The sequence below is a fragment of the Salvia hispanica genome, chromosome 3, assembly GCF_023119035.1.
Source record: "Salvia hispanica cultivar TCC Black 2014 chromosome 3, UniMelb_Shisp_WGS_1.0, whole genome shotgun sequence".
NCBI classification, from domain to species: domain Eukaryota; kingdom Viridiplantae; phylum Streptophyta; class Magnoliopsida; order Lamiales; family Lamiaceae; genus Salvia; species Salvia hispanica.
Window position 1 is genome coordinate 46,835,763 of NC_062967.1, and position 22,895 is coordinate 46,858,657.

Sequence of the window (22,895 nt, forward strand, 5' to 3'; positions counted from 1 at the left end):
CGAATTTTTAAACTGTTCCTGCATTAATTCAGTCTCAAGATATTCCTGGACCAGGGGGTTAATGATATCGACAGAATGCAAATTCTCAAAATCCAATGGCTTTTTCATAGCTTCATCGATGTTAAATGTATACTTTTCCCCATGATAGTCCAGGCATATTGTTCCATCAAACACATCAATAATAGTCTTAGCGGTGCGTAAGAATGGCCTTCCTAGAAGCACTCTGCTAGACTCAGCAGATTCATTATCACTCATCTTTATCACATGAAAATCAGCTGGGTATAGGAAATCATGCACTTTTACTATCACATTCTCCAACACACCTTCGGGTGAAATGCATGTTCTATCGGCTAACTGAATTACCACTTTCGTATCCACCAGACTCACTCCTATCAACTTCTTATATATCGAAAGTGGTAACACAATTATCGAGGCTCCTAGATCACACATAGCATGCTCAATTTTTATGTCACCCAGAGAAATGGGCAAAGTGAACATACCTGGGTCTGTGCATTTTGATGGTATCCTCCTCTTCTGTATCACAGCCGACACATTTTCTCCAATTCTATTTTCCTGTCGGGCTTGGTTTTCCCTGCTATGAACTCCTTGATGAATTTACTGAATGTAGGTAGCTTCAAAGCTTGTAGGAAGGGCAGGTTGATCTCCAGCTTGCCGAAAATCTCCATGAAGTCTTCGGTGTCGTCCTTCTTCTTTTTGGCTTCCCCCCGATGAGGGAATGGCTTCATGCGCTTCAACGTTCCTGTTGGACCTGGGACTGACGATTCTCCGACTTCTTTGCTTCATTCCTCAATCTCCACTCTAGGCTCTGGGTCTAGGAAAAATGGATCAGCCATCCGAGGTAGTGGTTTCTCCAGATCCCCTTTTTGAAGACCGTGTTCTACTCTGATATCCCTTACCTCAGTATCCTCTAGGACAGGAGTTCCGCCTTCCTTGCTCGTCTAAAGAGGTGTACTCTCATCACCGGACCTTCATAGCCCCGTCCTGACCTCAAAATTATCTGACTAATATTTGCCCGATCAGGTGGTTTGACTGAAGCTGGTATCCTTTCCTCGTGTCCCCTCATCTCATTCAACGAAGTGGCCAATTGTGACATTTGTTTGGCTAACATATCCATAGCAGACTTATGCTCTTGTTGAGCATCTTGAATTTTGTATACCACATCATTGTTTGCCTGCATATTGTTCTGCATGTGTTGTTGAGAGCTGACTTGGTCATGTACCATCTCATCCAGATTCCTCGGAGGCTTGTAGTTCGATTGATTTGAACTTGACCCTGATTGTGGCTTGGTCCACTCCCCTGATTTGGGCGATAATTACCCTGACCTCCTTGATTGTTACCGAACTTGCTCCCTGACCCTTGATTTCCCGGGTGTGTATGCTGAAAATTCTGATTGTTTCCAGTGGCATTCCTATGATGTGGTGGCACATAAGAACTCCCTTGATTACTCTGGTTCCTGTTGTTCCAATTGGACTGGTCCCCTTGATTGTGATAACTCCAGTTATTCGGTCCTTCCTGGTTTTTCCCTGACCAGTTTGAATTATGCTGGGGTCCGTCCTGACCACGGTTAGGCCAGTTTTGCTGGGCCTCTGCTGGACCTGGGTACTGTAGCTGGAGTTGTTGGTTTCCGTCTGCCCACCTAAAACAAGGGTTGTCTCTCCATGGTGCCTCCTTGATCTTCTACTAATTCCAGCTTGTATTGTGATTATTTTGATTCCAATTCCCCACTGCATCTACCTGGGCTTGGAACTCTCCATCGGGCGGTGGACCGTAATAGAGCTGGAGTTGATTTTCCTCTGGACCTGGCGGTTTCTCTTTCTCCTGCGAGGTCGGGGAATTCTTTTTCTCAATTGCACTCAGAAGTGCCTTCTCCAACCGATCTATCCTGTCCCCAACTCTTTCTCCTTCTTGTTCCTTGATTGCGTTGGCTGAACCTCTCCTTATGATACGGGGGTGGTCGTATGCCTTTTTTGCGTCGATCAACCTTCCCAAAATCTCACGTGCTTCACTTGCCTTGTTCTTTGTAAAATTCCCCCCCGCTCGAGGAATTCATTAAATCCTTTGACTCAGGATTAGCTCCTTCATAGAATAGGTAAAAGGTCTCAGCCTCCATCATCCTGTGATTGGGACAGGCGTCGAGCAGCCCCTTAAAACGAGATCTGTACTGACTCAAGGACTCATCGTAATCCTGCTTGCATTCCTGAATCTCCTTCTTCAGGGCATTTGTTTTGTTGGACGGGAAGAAATAATCTAGGAATTCCAGCTTGAAATCCTTCCATGTGTTGATTGAGTCCGGTGGAAGCCTCAGCAGCCAAGTATTAGCCTCCCCTTAAGGGCAAATGGGACCGCACGCAGGCGGTAGTCCTCCTCGGTAGCCTCGTTGGGTCGCTTTTGGATACTGCACAGCTTACTAAACTCGTTTAGGAATTCGTAAGGACATTCATTCCTTCGTCCAGAGAATGTAGGTAAAACACCCAGCACATTTGTTTTGATATCAATAGACCTCTAGCGCTGGTTCGAGACTATTGCATGGGCGGGTTCACCGTCCAGATGCGCGGTGAGTGAACCTCTCTCCGGGTTGGGATCCTCCAGGTGTGCCATATCTATGTCTTCCTCCTCCTCAGTTTCGGAGTGCTCGGTTTCTGTAGACGACTACGGGTCCTCTCCTCCTGACGAGTTCCACTCCTTCTCACTTTCTGATTCGAATGGGAATGGATCTACTGTCGTAAACCCTGATCTGGTGGTGATGGTGGATGTTGATAAATGTGTTTGTGGTGAAGAGCGATGGTATTTATTTAGCGCACGATGATCCCGGGTCATCTTTGAAGAAATATGCTTCATGGTAGCTTTGATTCGATTGTATTCGAGTATCATCTGAATATTTAGTGCTTTATAATTTGAATAAACAATAATGAGAATTTGTATGCAGCATTTCCAGCGACTAATTTGTATTCCAATTTATCATTAATGCACGTTTGAACACTCCAATATTTATTTTCTTTGATGCGAGTTTAAAATGGCCTATGGAATTCAAAGTGTTACAAAAGTACATAAAAGAAATGAAGAAGGTTGAAAAAAATGAATTCTTGAATATGCAAGAGCAAATTTCGTTAAGATCAATAACATTATTTTCTCATGCAAAGTGTTTGCCAAGACTCTACAAAAGAGCTTACATTCACAATTCAAAATAAGCTTATATTCTCCATCACAAAACTCTTGGAGAGAAATAAAGTGTTAGGATTAAGTGTCACGACTGCATTTTTTAAGAATATAAAACACGATTGATCGTGACTATGGGGGGATTAAAGAAGCGGGGAAAAAGGGCGCGAATCGACCATAGTTCGAAATAAATGTGAATAGCTGGAATAAAATCAGAGTATCATTTTGATGATCAACAACTCAAAATTAATATCATCTTAACAATACATGAAATAAAAAAAATAAAAATAAAAAAACATTGTTTAGCGGAAGCGTACGGGAGAAGAATAATTGAAGTGCTGAAAGTTTAATGGTCAGCGAAAGAGTGTTCAAAATTAAAAAAACCCTCGATCCAGAAAATCCGCTAGACACTGGGTCTAGGAACTCAGAGAATCTTGAGCTACCTGTCGTTGGGCACACAATCACTACCTTAACTCCCCCTTCAATAAACCCTCAACCCACTTTAGCTAAGAAAAACTAGTACAGGGAAGTAGGGATCGAATCCACAGAGATGAATGCGCAAGTAAACATGTTCGAAGACTTGGGAACTATTTTTGGCTGCTGCCACGCAATTTTTGGGGTTGAGCTTTAATTCCTAGACTTGGTAAATGAAATATTCTACTCTAACAGCTCGATCTAGGCAGAGACATAAAAGCATGCATATTAACCGAAATAGAGCGAGACAATTACTGGACTAAGCAGACAGCTTCCTAAGCTAACCTAGACTTGGGAAAAGCTAAACGTGGGGACCATTCACCAAAACAGCATAGTACGACTGAAAAGCTGCAAAATAACTAACTAAAGGACTAACTAACAGCGACATCATCTTCTCCAATATTTATCACAAAACAACCAGTTAAAACAAAGCAAAACGAAGATCGAAGCAAAGTAAACGAAATTAAACCGATAGAAATGAAGCTAAAGCAGATCTACTACTACTAGACGAGGCAAACAAGGATGCAGAATTTAAACAACAAAATCAAGTGAACACAAGCAGATCCATCCACGGGACGCTTAATCCACTCCGGATCCAAGCCATCCACAACAACCAAACATTATTTCCATCTCCGATCCTCACAAGTGTACGTAGATTCAACCGATCAACAACAAATTTCTTATAAACCAACTCCAAACTCAAATCAACCAACAATAATCGGCAAATCAAACCAACAACGCCACAATAAAACAAACGAAATAAAAGTAGCGACATCCATTGCAAAATATGAAGTATTCAACGATGATAACGAAACAGAGCCGAGCCTCGAACAGCGAGGACTCGGCGAGTACGAGAAGTAAACAGAAAAGCAAAAGATGATTGTTTCTTCGCCTCCGTAGAGACGGTGTTGCGACACTATCGAACTGAAATGTGAACCCCCGCACCAAATTCCCCGTGAGTGTGTGTGTAGAGATGTGAAAACTAAGCTAAGAGCTGAAAGTGATGATGCTCATGTCAAGCGCATGCTCTTATTTATAGTGGACGGAGCTTCCAGACTGTTCCTGTAATCTCCATTTTGCCCTATGATTTGATGCTCCTCAGTCTAGTGACTCCTCCTTTTTCTACTTAACTTTCCCGCTAGCTTCTTCTCCCCGGAAATCTTCATCTTCTTCCTGGGGCTAGCGTTTTCTCTACACATCTGGCTCATAAAACCTTGTTAGACCCATGAAATCACATAATTTTACCCCATAACCAATGCATGAAATTAGTCTTATCAATAATATTATGTATGAAGACATATATATTCAGAACTATTTGTCATCTTCTTCACTTTCATGCTCAACACTCACCGTGCTCGTCACAGCTCAACCTGCACATAGGTAAAATCCATGCAGGACTGAGTACTTGATAAACCCAGTGGACTTATGCCAAATCATTTTAGTATACAACACTTATGTCATGTCACCATTGAGTGAACTCAAGATTTTAACCTTGAAAAGCTTTGACACACTAAAATTATTTCATAAGCATAAACTTTCGAGTCATCATCAAGTCTTTTTCCACATAATTTCAAAAACACGACCATTTCTCCTTAAGTTATTTGAGCCATTGTCATAATTGTTCTTTCACGAAAACAAAATCGGCCGACACATTCGATGACTCACGGTCTACATCATGTACACTAGTCCAAATAGGGACTCACCCTTACTAGTACCCAAATTCGATTACTATCATCATGCATAGTAGGATCACTCCCCTCCCTATCCCATCATCAAAATTATCAACAACATCTTGTGAAACGAAAATGTGGCCACAAACTCGACCACTGGACTGCCCGACCCAAAAGATGGCTCATGATCCCCATCGATGTATACTAGCCTGAATAGGGACTCACTCCCTAGTCAACCCCAAATTCTATTGGAATAGGTCTAGTAGGGATACTTCCATTGCTAAACAAACTGATAGACATTTCTCAAAATAAAACATGACATGACATAACCTTCACAACTTTAATTTTCTCATATAACGAATCTGAAACATAAACCATATTCCAGTCAGGGTCGATATCAAATCAAATCATGTCGACAAAGTAGAGCAACTGACAAACCACTCAAAAGCTATAAATACACCCATATGTATCGAACCATTCAAGGCATACCAGTATTATTAAAGTTTTTGATAGTGTTGTTTGAATTAAATCACAATTTTAAAGTTGGCTAACAACATAGTGAAGACCAAACTATATGCAAATATAAATGAGACTAAGAGCGAACCTTGTGCCGAATAGGTTGGGCAGGCCCAAGCCAAGCCCATGAGATCCGAACAATGTAATCAAGAAAATTACTACTTACTATTAACCATTTAAAGTGAAAATTTATTAGTAGATTGGATATTGACTTTTTATATATTGATTATTTCAGTTTATCGGCATTAGTTATTGTTAATCTTATAGTGATAGATTTTGTGTTTAGTTATAAGATTGTTGTGATTGTTTTTGTTGAATTTTGAGACGTTTGAGTATATAGATAGTATTTCCACATAAACTCTTGTCTTGATTTGATGTAAAAAAGTATTTAGACGTGGTCTATTCTTTCGTGTAGAAAGTCCATAGGCGTGCAATGCGGTTGTCTGGTGCGAGCTCACGTGGCTGCCCGGCGTGGCACGGTCCCTTGTGAAGTCCAACGATTAGTTGTTATTTGAAACTTTGTTTTTATCTCGTTGTAAAACATTGATGAACTTTTATTTGAAGACTACAGATTATTGAAACGTTTGTTACTCAAAACGACAAACAACTATTTTTCATTCACCATTCGATAATATCTAATTTTTTTCTTATATATTTTTTTTATCTAAGAGGTAAAAAAGATGGTTTTGAAGTTTAACTTTAAGAATATTACGTGTTCAAACCTTGATATTTGATGAATAATTATAAATTTTTTTAAATTTGTTAGGTTCGTATACTTGTAATTATAAAATGCAACATCAACTCATGTGTCATTATCTACTAACAAAACTAACAATATTAGTTATTCCTTTAATTATACACTTTCTTTTAAATAGAATAAAAAATATGAAAAATATTGTTAATACAAAGTCAATAAAATGAACTTAAACACATTATTTAAATTTAGATTTAGTTAATGAGATATAAATACAAGTTATATGTTTTATTTTTGCGTATAATACATTTACGATATTTTAAAAATACAAATACACAAAATTGAAATAAAGCCCAGCCCAGCCCACCCCTGCCCAGCCCAGCCCGCCTCAGACATGGGCCTGGGCCTCGGTGGGCCCGGGTTGAGCTGGGCCGGCCCGGTCCACTTGACATCTCTAGGCCGGCGTTACACTCAACACTTAGGGAATGAATGGACAGACATTACACTCTTGCAATTGATTAATTTTCTGATATGAATATTTTATTTAAAACTTGAATAAAACATTAATAAAAAGAAAATAAATAAATAAAAAAGGAAAAAATAAGAGTGATCAACTAAATGGTTGTTTAAAGAAGTGCAGAAACAAATTTCTTGAAAGAAATAAATGCAAAATAGATAAAGTGGGCAAGATGAATTTACTCCACCATAAAAGTTGTGAGCACTAATTCCGATTTTTTTTACTACTGTATCTCCAACACGCTCATGACCTGCATATCACACTTGCGTGCGTGGTTCTTGATCATATTAATCAAAACAGAGGAAGAAGAGAAATTATCACGATTTTTGGTGGATTTGGTTAAAGAATTAGTAGTAATCAGGTTGAACGCCATGGGTTCTACTTCTGAAATTGGTAAGTTGATTACAAAACCCTTTCTGTTTCAATTATCACCAAACTCATTTTACAATCGGTAAAAATGGCAGGTGCAGCGATTATTGAGGCTGCTGCTTATGGACACCTTAACCAACTTAAGGGTGAAGTCTTCTTCTTTCTTCTTATTTCTTGATTTCTGCATTCTCGCTTTTTTCTGATACTACTACTTTTTTAATTTCTCAGCAATCAGAAAAAAGGTTGATGATGAGTGGGAGTTCCGAAAAATATGCGATGAATATAGTGACTTCTCCACTGGCCGGAATGTCTTGCATCACGCCGCTGAAATTGGTCATTTTGAGATTTGCAAATTCTTGATTAACAACGTCAAAGTTTATACAGATGCCTTGACTTACAAGAGTTCTCTCTTTCTCGCTTCTTCTTAATACTCTTATTAATTTCACACTTACTATGATTCTTGTATACTGACACAATCAAACTGATTCAGGGGTTACTCCTCTGGCAGAAGCTGCCAAAAGGGGACATGTCAAAATTGTGGAGCTTCTCATCAAACATGGTGCTGATATTAGTCTTCCAAATATTGCGGGAGTTTCTCCGTTGCACCATGCACTTCTAAAAGGTCACTGCTTTTGTGGTTGTAGCACTTTGCTAATAGTGTTATATTCTCAAATTAATTGGTGTTGTTTCAGATAATATGGAGCTTGTGGACATGTTGCTGGTGGGAGGTGCTTTAGTAGAAGTAGATTCTTCACATGGAACACCTTTACAAATTGCTATTTCTCGTGGAAATGTTGAGGCTGTCCGGGTTCTCTTGTTTCTTAGCGCGGATGTGGGCAACCGCAACCTTCAGTCTTGTTTAAATCATTGTTTGTTATTAGTCCAGCAGTTTTTCTGTCTTATACGATGACGAATATAATTGTTAAACTTTTGATTTGTATAGCATGTGAAGTTTGGTTCTTTAGCTAATCACAATGATCTGATCCTTTGACTTAATATAATCTTGTGAGATAATACCCTTTGCTGCTTTCCATTTTGTAGCCCAATTTTTATCTTGAAGTTTTGGACACCCCTCTTGTATGTGCAGTCAAGTCTCGCTCATCTCGCGCATTTGAATGCCTGAATATGCTGCTTGAGGTATGCTTTTGTGAAATGGAAATACTCGAAAGGAAATATCTCAGGTTTCTTTAGCTCTGTTCCTCATTTACAGGTTTCTTGAATTGCTTTTCAAGTGTTATCATATCGGTTAAGAAGTACTTTCTCTTTGCAGGTTGGTGCGGACCCAAATTTGTATTGCGGTGGGTCAAGTCCTTTAACATCTGCTGCAAAAGAAGGCGACACAAAATTTCTCAAGCGTTTACTTGAAGCTGGATCAGATCCAAATTCCTTAGTTAATTTCTCTGTTTCCCTTTATTTACCTGTGATATCTTCAGACATCCTTATTTGAAACCAACTAATTCTCGTGTCTTTTCACGACTCAAAGAATATAAATTTGGTGCGTTCTGTCCTAATATCTCGATTTGTATTGATATGACAGGATATCTTTAAACCTATTGAGGAAGCTGCTATTGTGCATAATCGTGCAGCTGTGGAGATTTTGTTTCCAGTGACTGAACGAATTGCACATTATCCAAACTGGACTGTCGATGGCATAATCGAGTACATTGATTCAGAAGACTTTAGAACAATGGTCTGAAACTACTTTTACATTGTATCAACCTTCCTCTCTCACTCTCTCTCTCATCACATCTCTTGCAGAGTGTGGAGAAACTGACAATGGGGTTGACTGAACTAAAGCTCGGAGGCATGCATGACGCGAGCAACAAGGAATACGAGCAGGCAATGATGAAATATAAAATGGTAAACTTTTGTTCTTCTAAGTGAGTTGATCATCTCGTCTGTAAATAATATATGTGATGCGTTATGCGTAGGCTAGTCATCTTGATCCATCTAACCCCACATTGATATCAAAGCGAAGCTTGTGGGAAGCGCACTTGGGTTTAGGCAATTATGCAGTTATAGATGCTCTGAAATGGTTTAGACTCAAGCCAGACCTCACCGACCCCATTCATCTAAACAATGCTGCTGCAGCGAATGAGATATTCAAGGTGATCATCAAACTCCATATCTGCATCACTGGTATCAATTCAGCATCTAACAGTTAATGCGTGTGTTTGTGAAGAAATTCCTCTTGGCAGGCCTTGCCTTCTCGTTAGATCCTCACGACAACGAAGCCTGTTTTGCATTGGGGTATCTATACAAATTCTAATATTGTTTCATTTCTTTGTTACTAAAATACTTATAGTGTTGTGTTTTTTGTTGACAGATTTACTATGTTTGATTGCTTTGCCTTGTTGTGTCAGATGAGCAGCCCCCACGAGATTATGGACTTGTATTGTTTCCCCAATTTTAGATCATAGTAATTCTTGTCACACTCATGTAGTACATTTGATTCATATTCCACTGCAAATATTTGTTGCCAACTGAATCAAATTTGAGATACTAAATTCAAAATGTATGCACTCAAATATTTGTTCTACTTTCCTCCGTACAACCACCTGTTGTTTTCCTAGCTTCCGGTTCTTTCCGCATCAAAACTTCCACTTCATGCTATGGTGTCTGATCCCGCCTGCCCCACACAATGATTTTGCTCAAGCAATTGCGCAAAATATTATTGAAAAAATATTGTATGATTTCAAAATACTTATCCTCTTGTTTCTCTCTTGATGTGCATATCTCTCTCACATCTTCTATTTCTATTGTCAATGTCACAACGACGACATTTGCACAAAAATATCTCAAAAACGTTAATAGTTAGTAGTTTGGACCCTCCAACATAAGAATTCTAGAACCTCCCGTTCACTGCTAATTATGGACAAAGCACTTATATTTGTTTTGTTTTTATTTTAGAAAGAGGAATTTTTTTCAAATGCATCTTTATAGTTGTATAGTACGTATAATTTTTGTTTTATTGGCATTGGAATAATAGTTTTGGGCATTTTGCTACAAAAGAAAAAAAATAAAACGCTGCTAAACGATCTCCTGCCCAATTTTGGCGGCACTCTATAAATAAGGTGGAGCGGTTAAAATTGAATTTCTCTTAAGAATTTGAATGTCATGGCTTCAAATTCTGAAAATGGTAACTTGCTTAGCTCCCGTTCTGTTTCAATTTCTTGCGCCATATCTCTTCTTGATTCAATTTTACAGTTGGTAAAAACGGCAGGTTCTGCGATTTTCCAAGCTGTTGCTAATGGAGACCTTAAACAACTTAGGGGTGAAGTCTTTTTTCTTGATTTCCGATTGTTGGTTTTTTTGAATGTCTGATTCTAATAGTACATTTAATATCGCAGCAATTAGAAAAAAGGTTGATGATGGGTGGGAGTTTCGGCAAATTTGCGATGAATACTGCGATTTCTCGACTGGCCAGACTGTGTTGCATCACGCGGCTGGAATCGGACATTTGAAGATTTGCAGATTCTTGATAGAGGACGTCAAAGTTCATATAGATGCCTCGACTTACAAGAGTTCTCTCCCCTCATATATTCATGCTATTTTGAGTCAATTTGATCTGAGGATTGTAATGTTTGATCTGAGGATTGAATACTGATTCAGGGGATACTCCTCTGGTAGAAGCTGTCAAAGGGGGACATGTCAAAATTGTGGAGTTTCTCATCAAACAGGGTGCTAAAATTAGTCTTGCAAATGTTGAGGGATTCACTCCGTTGCACTTTGCAGTTCTAAACAGTCAGTGGTTTTGTAGTTGTAATGCTGTGAAAGACTGTGCTGTTGGTGTTATAAGCTCTAATCCAGTGGTTTGGTTCCAGATAAGATGGAGCTTGTGGAATTGTTGCTGATAGAAGGTGCTGTTGTAGATGCAGATTCTGTAGATGGAACACCTTTGCAGATTGCTGTTTCTCGTGGAAATGTTGAGGCTGCCAAGGGTCTCTTGTCTCGTGGCGCAAATGTGGGCCACGAGATTAATCCCTTTGTCGATGATAGTTATGAATATCTTTATTGTACTCGCTTATGATATAATCTGGTGAGAATGATCCCTTTGCTGCTTTCCATTTTGCAGCCAGCTTATTATTATGCAGTTGCCGACACCCCTCTTGTATGTGCAGTCAAGTCTTGCTCATTTGAATGCCTAAATTTGCTTCTTGAGGTATGTTTTTGTGAAATGGAAATATCTGTCTTGTGTAACTTTCTGTTAGCCATGTCGTTGTTTTGAGATTGGGGGATGTCCGTTGATAAATTATGCACTACATGTTGCTTTCTCTTTGCAGGCTGGTGCAAACCCAAATTTGTATTACACTGGTTTTAGTCCATTGGCATCTGCTGCAAAAGAAGGCGATAAAAAATTTCTTAAGTGTTTGCTTGAAGCTAAAGCAGATCCAAATGCATTTCAATCAGTTAAATTCTATGTTTACTTTGCTATGATTCATTTTCTACTTGTGATATCTTCAGCCTCTCTTGTTGCAGGCATCCTTCTTTAAAACCAATGAACCGTCGTTTAATCTTGTAGATTAATGTTTTCAACTGGACACTTATTGTATTGATAATGACGACTCACAGGATATTATTAAACCTATTGAGGATGCTGCTATGGTGCTTAATCGTGCAGCTGTGGATATTTTGTTTCCAGTGACTGCACGGCTTCCACATTATCCAAATTGGACTGTTGATGGCATAATCGAGTACACTCATTCTGAAGAATTTTGGTGCGTAATTCATTCTGAAGAATTTAAAACAAAGGTTTGAAACTAATGTTCCTCTCTCTCTGTCTCTGTCTCTCTCTCTCACATAACATGTGTTGCAGATGGAGAAGAGAATGAGAATCTGCCTGGCAGTATTAGACCTCAGAGGGGAGCAGGATGCGAGCAATAAGGAATACAACCATTCCATCGTAAACTATAGAATGGTAAGCTTTTCTTCTTCTTAGTGAATTGTTCATCTCATCCTTGGCCATGTGTTATGTGATGTGTGGGCTACACAGCTTGAACCATCAAACCCTACGTGGGTATTAAAATGAAGCTCGTGCGAAGATCGCATGGGTCTACGCAATCATGCTCTGTTTGATGCTCAGAAATGAAACAATAATAAGAATACCATAAGTTTGATTATGACTGCAAAGATCATTACTTACCAAATCTCTCTAAGTACATACATTCATTCATGCTAGATAGAAATAGAAGAATAACTTAACCACCATTCCCCTTGATAGTAAAGAATGTCTTATCCCATGCATGAGAACTTGATTTTTTTAATAGTACTTATTATTATTAATAGTATAATAGTACTTTTTAAAATAATAAATTTAAATTTAATTTTCTAGTTGCGGTTAAAATAGAAGCACAGATTTCTAAGAAATTGAGCGCCATGGATTCTTCTTCTGAAATTTGTAGGCTAATTTGAAAACCCTCTTCGTGTATACTTCATGATCCATGTGTGTGTATGTGTGGGGCTTCAAGAACTCATTTTGCCGTTGCATCGATTATCGAAACTGGTGAAAGTGGAGACCTTTACCAACTTAAGGGTTAAGGCTTTTTTTCTTGTCAATTCTAGACCTTTTTGTTGATTTACGTGTTCTTAATTTTTTGAATGTCTGATTCTTGATTTCGCAGCAATTAGAAACAAGTTTGGTGATGAGTGGGTGTTCCGGAAAATTTGCGATGAATACAGTGATTTCTCCACTGGCCGGAGTGTCTTGCATCACGCGGTTGGAATCGGACATTTTGATGTTTGCAAATTCTTGATAAACAACGTCAGAGTTGATATTGATGTCTTGACTTACAAGAGTTCTCTCTCCCTCTCTCTGCTCTCTCGCTTCTTCTTTGGATATTTATACTAATTTGAAAAAAAAAGCAGTGCTTAATACTCTTATTAACTTTGATGTGATTCTTGTATACTAACACCATAAACTGATTTAGGGGATACTCCTCTGGCAGCAGCTGCCAAAAGGGGACATGTCAAAATTGTGGAGTTTCTCGTCAAATATGGTGCTGAAATTAGTCATCCAAATATTGAGGGATTCACTCTGTTGCACTATGCAGCTCTAAACAGTCAGTAGTAGTGTTTTAAGCTCTAATTGATTGGTTTTGTATCAGATAATAAGGAGCTTGTGGAATTGTTGCGGATAAAAGGTGCTCATATAGAGACAGATTCTGTAGACGGAACACCTTTACAAGTTGCTGCTTCTCGTGGAAATGCTGAGGCTGTCAAGTCTCTCTTGTCTCATGGCGCAAACGTGGGCAAGCAAAACTTTCAGTTGCACTTTTTGCTGGTTTAAATTATTGTTTGTTTTGTTTCTTGTAATAACTTTAACTGGTTTCACTTGGGGTTTGAGAAATAGTCTTAAATCATTAATTTTTTGCATGTGGATAAGTGATTGATTTGTTTAGCCAAACACACTAATATGATCCTTTGGCTTACTGTATTAACTTATGAATATATAATCTTGTGAGATCAATCCCTTTGCTGCTTTCCATTTTGCAGACAAATTTTCTTGTGCAGTTGTGGACAACCCTCTTGTATGTGCAGTCAAGTCTCGTTCATTTGAATGCCTGAAATTGCTGCTTGAGGTATACTTGGTGAAATGGAAATGCCTGTCTTGTTTAATTTTCTGTTAGAGATAGAAGTATGTTGTTTTGTGATAAATTATTCCATGTTTAGTGCATTTAATCAAATGGAAATCCTTTGCAGGGTAAAGCAGACCCAAATTTTTATGTTGCTGGATTAAGTCCTATGCAATGTGCTGCAAAAGAAGGCGACACAAAATTTCTAAAGTATTTGCTTAAAGCTAAAGGAGATCCAAATTCATCTGACAAAGTTAATTTCTATGTTTCTCTTTGTTTATTACCTTCTTTGGATCTTGTTGTTTCATCCTGATGTTATCAACAGGAAACTTATTTGTATTGCTAATGACGACTTTCAGGATATACATAGACCGATTGAGGAAGCTGCTTTGGTGCATAATTGTGCAGCTGTGGAGGTTTTGTTTCCAGTGACTGAACAGCTTGCACATTATCCGAATTGGACTGTTGATGGCATAATCGAGTACACTCATTCTGAAGAATATAAAAAAATGGTCTGAAACTACTCTGTCATTGTATCACAACTCAACAACACTTTGATTTCTCATCACATATCTTGCAGAGTGAGGAGAAATTGACAAAGCGCTTGAGTGCAATAGACTTCCGAGGGTTGCTTGATGCGGGCAATAAGAATTACTACCGAACAATCTTTCATTATAGAATGGTAAACTTGTCTTCTTCCTCATGAGTTGGCAGCCATGTAGTAAGTAATACTATATGTGATGCGCAGGCTTCTCATCTTGATCCATCTAATGCCACCTGGGTATCGGCGCGAAGCATGTGGGAAGCACGCACGCATAAAAGCATTAATGCTCTGTTAGATGCTCAGCAATGCTTTAGGCTCAAGCCAGACTGCCCCGTCCCTTACCACAGAGGAGACGATGCTGCTGCAGCAAATGAGATATTCAAGGTGATCGTCAAACTCTATATCTGCATCAGTGGTATGCATTTGTAATCTAACGTTTAATGTTGTGTTTTTGTGAAGAAATTCCTCAAGGCAGGGCTCGCCTTCTCGTTGGATCCTTACAAAAGAAAAAAGTGTCATGCATTTAGGTAATATTCTTCATTTTTTTGGTTACCAAAATATACAGTAGAATTTGTGAAAGCGATAATAGGTGTTTTGGTTTTTGGTTGCAGAGTTACTACTTTGCTTGGTTGAGTCAGATGAGCAGCGCCGAAGAGATTTTGAGTTTTAGCTGTGATGATTAACGCTGTAGAGTTTCCCCATTTCTTGGAGTAGATAATATTACTCAATTTTCAATGTGCAACTTTTCAATAGGAAAAAAAAACCTGAAACACTGCAACTTTTCGATAGGCAAAAAAAGAAACTGAAACACTGCCGCACAATAGAATCGAACTGCCTACCTCTAGGCTAGTAGCCGCATAAGCAAACCAGCTCTGCTGCATGTAACTTTTTTAACTTATATTTGAATATAATATATATACATATATATTTCAAATGGCTGGGGGGTTCTCTCTCTATCAAATTCGAACCATTTACATAAAACCGACGAGACCACTTTTTGGTAAAATCACAAATGGTAAGAATTCCTTGAACATTTTTGGTGGCAATCGATAAACAAGGTGGAGCAATTAAGAGAGTAATCACATTTCTCTGAGAAGTTGATCACCATGAGTTGTACTTCTGAAATTGGTAAGCTAATTTGAAAACCCTCTTCTGAAAATGTCATGTGTCAGAATGACTTGAAATTTGCACGATGTTTGAAGTTTGAAATGCTTGAAATTCGCACGATGCTTGAAATTAGCCATTGATTTTGAGATCTTTGCTACTTACATTTTCGTCCTTAGAATAGTTAATAATGTAAGGACGATGACCGAAAACGGGCTGAAAATGTCATGTGTCGGAATGACTTGAAATTCGCACGATACTTAAAATTAGCCATTCATTTTGAAATCTTTGCTACTTACGTCATTTTCGTCCCTAGAATGGTTAATTATGTAAGAAAGATGACCGAAAACGGACTGAAAATGTCATGTGTAAGAATGAGTTGAAATTCGCACGGTACTTGAAATGCTTGAAATTCGCACGACACTTGAAATTAGCCTTCTAACATCGTTCCCGAAAAAGATGATTTACTACTTTGGAGAGCGATCGGAGAAGAAGGCTACAAACTAGTCAAGGAAGATCCGAGGAGAGTAATTCATGCGAAAAAGATGATTTACTACGGTGTCTTCTTCCAAGCATCGGGCGTCGACGGATTATTGACCATCACGACCGTCATGGGCGTATTCGAGTACACCGTGGGTAAGTACTTTCTTGCGGTGGGAGCCAAGGCACAAGAAGTTCCGGTGCTGTCACCCATGGGACCAATACCTCGTGATCGGGTCGGCTACCCAGGAATGCGCCTACAAGATTGAAGGGCACAGCAGCTACCTCGTCGCGGATGTGCAGACGCCAATGGAGCTCCGGATGAAGATCCAAGACTTATGCACGAATATCAGCTTCGAGTGCGGCTTAGCCCTAAAGGAGGTCGCGGCCGGGCTTCGGACGATGAAGTCATCTGTGTACATCGAGATACACATCGCGGACGCGAAGGCCGCAGCCGAGACGCTCAAAGGCATGATGGACACCGAGTTTTGGCACCGCGGGGAGTTCCGGGACGCACCCCAGCTGTGACGGTGGCGACACATCTGATCGAGATCGTGGCATGCACGACGAAGATCCTAGACTCTGTGGAGGTGCTGTCAACACAGGCCAAGTTCGAGAAATCCGACCCGACGTTAACTGCAGTGGTTGATTTATAGACCACCATGAAGCTGTTGCCACTTAAGCTGACTCAATGTACTAAATTTTTTAGTGTATCAGACCTGCACATATCTATTTGGACTTAGTTTGTTGATTTTTTACACTTGCATTTTTTGCCAAAGATTAGTCTCCAATGCTTTGAATGTGGTTGTGGTGATGAATAAGTTCACACAATTTTGAAATTTTGATCTTGTGTAATATCCGCTCTTTTAAAAGCCCTTTTCCTTATGTTTTGTCGAACTAGAGAAATGTCGCTTTCTTGTTCGTTGAAATGAATGGAATGGTCTGAAAATGTCTTGTGTCAGAATGACTTGAAATTCGCACGATACTTGAATTTCACATTGTGCTTGAAATTAGTCATTTGACATCGTTTAGGGGGCGAAAACGATAATTTACTACTCCCTCCGTTCCATAGTAAATTAGTAATAGAGTCATTTTGTCATTTTGGTACGTTCCATAGTAATAAAGTCATTTCTCTTTTTCTCTTTTCAGTAAAAGTCAACACATTTTTCCACACCTACTTTATTCTCTCTTACTTTTTTCATCCTTATAATGGGTAACAATATAAAGATTATGAACGAAAACGAGCTGAAAATGTCATGTGTCAGAAATACTTGAAATTTGCACTGTGCTTGAATATGCAAATTTGTAATATCAGCGCTCAAATGTAATTCCGACTTTTGGAAGTAATGTTTCCATGGGTTTGACAACAATGTTTATTCTTTGTAGGTATAATGGAAGATGCTTGAGACAAAGTTACAATTATTTCTTTTTCTGCTTTTTGCTTTTTGATTAAGTTTAGAGATGTTTTTTATAAATCTAGTTTAAGGACTGTAATTTAATGTAAGACCTCGTAGGATTTGTCTCCTAAGAGGATTGTTTATCAATATATATATTTTTTTGTTTGATATCCTATTATATTAAACAAATTACTTTTAAATTTGCTCTTTCTTAAGTATAAAAAATAAGAGAAATGATTTTTGACACTATGGCAATGCCACAATAGGGGCTAAATAGTCATTTTAATAGGATTTCATTTCTTATTAAATTAAAAATCATTTCTCTTATTTAGACATTACTGACTGAGTTTACATATTTTTTTAAGAATTTCATAATTTTTATTTTAACTATTTAGTTTTTAAAATTCTACTTTTTTTAATTCTTACTCGCTCCGTCCATAAAAAATAGGGCACATTTACCATTTTTGGTCGTCCACAAAAAATAGAGCATATTCATTTATGGAAAATTTTCAAAAGATAATAACCCTACGCATTATTTCCCTAACATTATATCTCACTTACTTTTTCTCATTCTCTATTACTTTTTTTTCTTTCTCAATTCTACATTAAAACTCGTATCATATACCAATTGCCCTATTTTTTTTGGACGGATGGAGTATTAAAATAATAAATTTTATTAGTAAGAAGAATAACTTTTATTAGTAAAAAATATTAACTTTCACTCATAAGAATTATAAATTTATGTAATATATAATAACTTTAATTTATAAAGAAATAGAGTAACTTTTATAAATAAAATAGTAAATTATATTTTTAAGAGCAATCATTTTTAATTTTATATTTTAAAAATCATATGAGCTCTTTCTCGTACAAAATATGTAGGTTTTAAAAATTATTATTTAATTGATAAATTTTATGCTATTAAGTAAGTACGTAAAGAATAAAAAAAAAATCAAATTGTCGCATCATTTCATAAAATTATAATTAAAACTATGGATACATAAAATTATCCCCAAAGCATTTATATTTGTTTTGTTTTTATTTTAGAAAGATGTTATTTTATTCAAATGCATCTAAGTTTATTCAAATGATCAGCTGCTAAACAATCACATGAAGAAGTGATTGCAATGCTTCCCCAATATTGGCGGCAGTCTATATAAATAAGGTGGAGCGGTTAAAATTGAATTCTCTAAGAATTTGAATGCCATGGCTTCTATTTCTGAAATTGGTAACTTGTTTAGCTCCCTTTCTGTTTCAATTTATTGCGCCATATCTCTTCTTGATTCAATTTTAGAGTTGGTAAAATGACAGGTTCAGCGATTTTTCAAGATGTTGCTAATGGAGACCTTGTACAACTTAGGGGTGAAGTCTTTTTCTTGATTTCCGATTACTGTGTTTTTTATGTCGGATTCTTGTAATGCTTTTAGTTTCGCAGCAATTAGGAAAAAGGTTGATGATGAGTTGGGATTCCGCAAAATTTGCGATGAATACAACGAGTTTTCCACTGGCCGGACTGTCTTGCATCACGCGGCTGGAATTGGACATTTTGATATTTGCAAATTCTTGATTGAGGACGTCCAAGTTCATATAGATGCCTCGACTTACAAGAGTTCTCTCCCCTCATATATTCATGCTATTTTGAGTCAATTTGATCTGAGGATTGTAATGTTTGATCTGAGGATTGAATACTGATTCAGGGGATACTCCTCTGGTAGAAGCTGTCAAAGGGGAAAATGTCAAAATTGTGGAGTTTCTCATCAAACAGGGTGCTAAAATTAGTCTTGCAAATGTTGAGGGATTCACTCCGTTGCACTTTGCAGTTCTAAACAGTCAGTGGTTTTGTAGTTGTAATGCTGTGAAAGACTGTGCTGTTGGTGTTATAAGCTCTAATCCAGTGGTTTGGTTCCAGATAAGATGGAGCTTGTGGAATTGTTGCTGATAGAAGGTGCTGTTGTAGATGCAGATTCTGTAGATGGAACACCTTTGCAGATTGCTGTTTCTCGTGGAAATGTTGAGGCTGCCAAGGGTCTCTTGTCTCGTGGCGCAAATGTGGGCCACGAGATTAATCCCTTTGTCGATGATAGTTATGAATATCTTTATTGTACTCGCTTATGATATAATCTGGTGAGAATGATCCCTTTGCTGCTTTCCATTTTGCAGCCAGCTTATTATTATGCAGTTGCCGACACCCCTCTTGTATGTGCAGTCAAGTCTTGCTCATTTGAATGCCTAAATTTGCTTCTTGAGGTATGTTTTTGTGAAATGGAAATATCTGTCTTGTGTAACTTTCTGTTAGCCATGTCGTTGTTTTGAGATTGGGGGATGTCCGTTGATAAATTATGCACTAAATTTAAAACAAAGGTTTGAAACTAATTTCCCCCCCTCTTTCTCGCTCTCTCTCTCTCTCACATCACATGTGTTGCAGATGGAGAAGAGAAAGAGAATCTGCTAAGGAATACAACCATTCCATCGTAAACCACAGAATGGTAAGCATTTCTTCTTCTTAGTGAGTTGTTCATCTCATCCTTGGCCATGTGTTATGTGATGCGTAGGCCACACAGCTTGATCCATCAAACCCCATGTGGGTATTAAAGCGAAGCTCGTGTGAAGCACGCATGGGTCTACGCAATCATGCTCTGTTTGATGCTCAGAAATGCATTAGACTCAAGCCAGACTTGCCAGTCCCTTACCATGAAGGAGAAATGGCTAATGAGATAGTCAAGGTATTAATGTGATCTTCAAACTACATATCAATTCGTCATCTAACGTTTAATGATTGTGTTTTGTGAAGAAATTCCTCATGGCATGCCTTGCCTTCTCGTTGGATCCTTACAGCATGGAAACCGGTCGTGCATTTAGGTAACTACTCTAATTCTAATGTTTTTACTAAAACAATTCTTGAAACTAATTATGTTTTGGTTTTTGGTGGCAGAGTTAGTTTGTTTGATTACTTTGTTTGGTTGAGTCAGATGAGCAGCCCCGACATATAAATTGAGATTTTGAGTTGTATTCTATTGTAGATTATATTAATAGAAAAGATAATACGCATGATATAGCGTAGTTGGTTGGCAACCCTGAGCTGGCGCTTCTGTGTGATTTTTAATAACCTAAACAGTGACTAATTTTTTTGTGTTCGAATCTTGAAAGTTCTGGCTCATTCACATCGAATCTTGAAAGCTGGGGTTCATGTTCTTTTTTTTGCATTCGAATCACAACATAAACAGATCTTGAAGACTAATTTTTTTGTGTTCGAATCTTGTGTTCGAATCTTGAAAGTTGTGGCTCATGTTTTTTTGTGTGTGTGTGTGTAAGAATCACATCGAATTTTGAAAGATGGGACTCATGTTCTCTTTTAGTGTGTGTTCGAATCACAACCTAAACAGATCTTGAAGACTAATTTTTTTTGTGTTCGAATCTTGAAAGTTGTGGTTCATGTTCTTTTTTTTTTTGTGTTCGAATCACATCGAATCTTGAAAGTTGTGGCTCATGTTCTTTTTTTTTCGAATCACAACCTAAACAGTGACTAATTTTTTTGTGTTCGATTTTTTTGTATTTTTGTGTTTGAATCACAACCTAAAGACTTAATTTTTTTGGGTTCGAATCTTGAATTTTTTGTGTTCGAATCACAATCTAAACAGTGACTAATTTTTTTGTGTTCGAATCTTGAAAGCTGAGGCTTATGTTCTTTTTTTTTGTTCGAATCACAACCTAAACAGTGACTAATTTTTTGTGTTCAAATCTTGAAAGCTGGGGCTCATGTTCTTTATCCATATGCTAAGCAAGAGTAATTTTTTTTACTTTATTACTAGTTAATTTTGTTTACTTCTTCGTTTCATTTGTATAAATATTAAGTAATGATTTTTATAATTTAATTACCCTCTTTAACTCAATATATATACACATGAATATAGTACTTCCTCCGTTCCATTGAAGATGACACACTTCCTTCTCTTTTACTCTACTAGTGTTATCACCCGTGCTATGCACGGGAAATAAAATTTTCAAATAATGAAGATAAATTCTAAGGTAAGTAGATTTTAAAAAGAGGATTAAAAAAAGAGGATAAAGAGAATATTAATGATGTTCATAATTAAGGATATGTGTTAATTACAATAAGTATTCATAACACTATAAACAATTAAAATTATTATAAATAATAACAAAAGAGAAATGTACTTCTCTCAACCCACTTTAAATGAAACATTTCATATTCGGCCAACGTTTTTATACAATTTTAATTTCTGATATGAGTTGAGTAAAATAAAATAAAACAAATGACAAAGAGGAGATGTGCAGTGCGACTATGGATCAAAGAGTATGGATTAGTAAGAATAAGATATAAGATATACAAATAAAAGAAAATGTGCGACTTGTGACTCTTGATACATCAATATACAATTTATGTGAACTGAAGACTGACTTTTTCAAAAATAATCCAACATGAGAGACACATTGACCTTGACTTTTGTTAATCGTCATTATATACGACATGGCCAGAAGGAAATATTCGTCGTTGAAATTTGAATGGCAACCTTGGATCAAATAATATTAACAATTATAAAATAAAAATAAAATACAAAAGAAAAGAAAAAATAAAAAATAAAATAACATTTCGAGCCAATCCAGTGATGATCATAGTTATCCAAATATACATGTAATTTTTATATCACAAAAATTTCTGACACTTGTATGGTAAAAAGAAATTATAGTATTTGCATACTTGCATACCCAATTACATAAAAAAATGATTAAATATTTAGTTAAGCTTATATGCCAATGCATAAAAAAGGATTTTGGCAAGTCTTTCGTTAAAAAATGACATTTAAATATGCATTTACAAAGTTAATGATATTCAAAATAAAGAGTGAAAAAAATTTACCGTCGTCTCAATTTAAAGTTGACGAAACGAAATTACTCCCATCACTCATTCACAATATTATGAATTTTGTTCACCATGAACAACATCACTTATAAGAATACGACTTTCAACGGATTTATCCACATCTGTTAAAAAAAATACTTATATGCATTTTAAATTACATAAACAGAAAAATTATATGATTAAAAATTTAGTTAACGAACTTATATTTCAACATAGTATAAAAATGTGTTGAAGATAAAAGTCTTTCATGAAAAAGTTCCATTCCTAATGCATTTACATATATACTGGAGTACAAAGGATAACAATTCACACTTTTTAACATATTACTATAACAATAATAAAAATCAAAAGATAATAAAACGTAACATAGCCATGTAGGTTTTTTCCATCACCCAATTATAAAAATGAGTAAATAATACGTTGCATACCCATGTTGATTTTTTCATCACCAGAATGCCCAATTATATTGCTCCCTCCCTCTCATAGTAGATATCACACT

General features: G+C 37.2%; 3 protein-coding genes and 1 pseudogene across 12 annotated transcripts; all 4 read left to right on the top strand.

Annotated features, from left to right (window-relative positions):
* Positions 1 to 7,232: 7,232 nt before the first annotated feature.
* LOC125212300 (poly [ADP-ribose] polymerase tankyrase-1-like) lies at positions 7,233 to 9,956 on the top strand. Of its 3 annotated transcripts, none has more exons than XM_048112425.1 (12): positions 7,233 to 7,441; positions 7,519 to 7,563; positions 7,646 to 7,819; positions 7,908 to 8,039; positions 8,110 to 8,249; positions 8,459 to 8,554; positions 8,688 to 8,807; positions 8,955 to 9,107; positions 9,176 to 9,277; positions 9,349 to 9,525; positions 9,600 to 9,667; positions 9,744 to 9,956. In XM_048112425.1, exons 1-12 carry the CDS (start codon positions 7,294 to 7,296, stop codon positions 9,835 to 9,837), a joined length of 1,449 nt encoding a protein of 482 aa, XP_047968382.1. In that variant the 5' UTR covers positions 7,233 to 7,293; the 3' UTR covers positions 9,838 to 9,956. The 3 variants fall into 3 exon arrangements, with proteins under 3 accessions (XP_047968382.1, XP_047968381.1, XP_047968383.1); XM_048112424.1 differs by having other exon boundaries at positions 7,234 to 7,441; positions 7,513 to 7,563; XM_048112426.1 differs by having other exon boundaries at positions 7,234 to 7,441; positions 7,513 to 7,563; positions 7,646 to 7,750.
* A 427-nt stretch (positions 9,957 to 10,383) lies between these two features.
* On the top strand, positions 10,384 to 15,467 carry LOC125209851 (ankyrin-1-like). 8 transcript variants are annotated; one of them, XR_007174351.1, is made up of 14 exons: positions 10,384 to 10,556; positions 10,625 to 10,691; positions 10,768 to 10,941; positions 11,030 to 11,161; positions 11,242 to 11,381; positions 11,493 to 11,579; positions 11,701 to 11,826; positions 11,990 to 12,169; positions 12,234 to 12,335; positions 13,039 to 13,133; positions 13,345 to 13,476; positions 13,522 to 13,661; positions 13,910 to 13,995; positions 14,117 to 14,128. XR_007174351.1 is itself a non-coding variant. In XM_048109427.1 (13 exons), the coding sequence occupies exons 1-13, from the start codon at positions 10,530 to 10,532 to the stop codon at positions 15,164 to 15,166; spliced, it is 1,278 nt and encodes a 425-aa protein (XP_047965384.1). In that variant the 5' UTR covers positions 10,404 to 10,529; the 3' UTR covers positions 15,167 to 15,467. The 8 variants fall into 8 exon arrangements, 4 of the variants coding, with proteins under 4 accessions (XP_047965389.1, XP_047965388.1, XP_047965384.1 ...); XR_007174352.1 differs by having other exon boundaries at positions 13,345 to 13,413; XR_007174353.1 differs by having other exon boundaries at positions 10,386 to 10,556; positions 13,039 to 13,212; positions 13,345 to 13,413.
* A 534-nt stretch (positions 15,468 to 16,001) lies between these two features.
* On the top strand, positions 16,002 to 16,773 carry LOC125210351 (annotated as a pseudogene).
* Positions 16,774 to 18,611: 1,838 nt separating this feature from the next.
* On the top strand, positions 18,612 to 19,966 carry LOC125210352 (ankyrin repeat and SOCS box protein 13-like). Its single transcript, XM_048109912.1, has 7 exons — positions 18,612 to 18,742; positions 18,826 to 18,876; positions 18,950 to 19,123; positions 19,212 to 19,343; positions 19,424 to 19,563; positions 19,675 to 19,761; positions 19,940 to 19,966. Exons 1-7 carry the CDS (start codon positions 18,721 to 18,723, stop codon positions 19,964 to 19,966), a joined length of 633 nt encoding a protein of 210 aa, XP_047965869.1. The 5' UTR covers positions 18,612 to 18,720.
* The last annotated feature ends 2,929 nt before the right edge of the window (positions 19,967 to 22,895 follow it).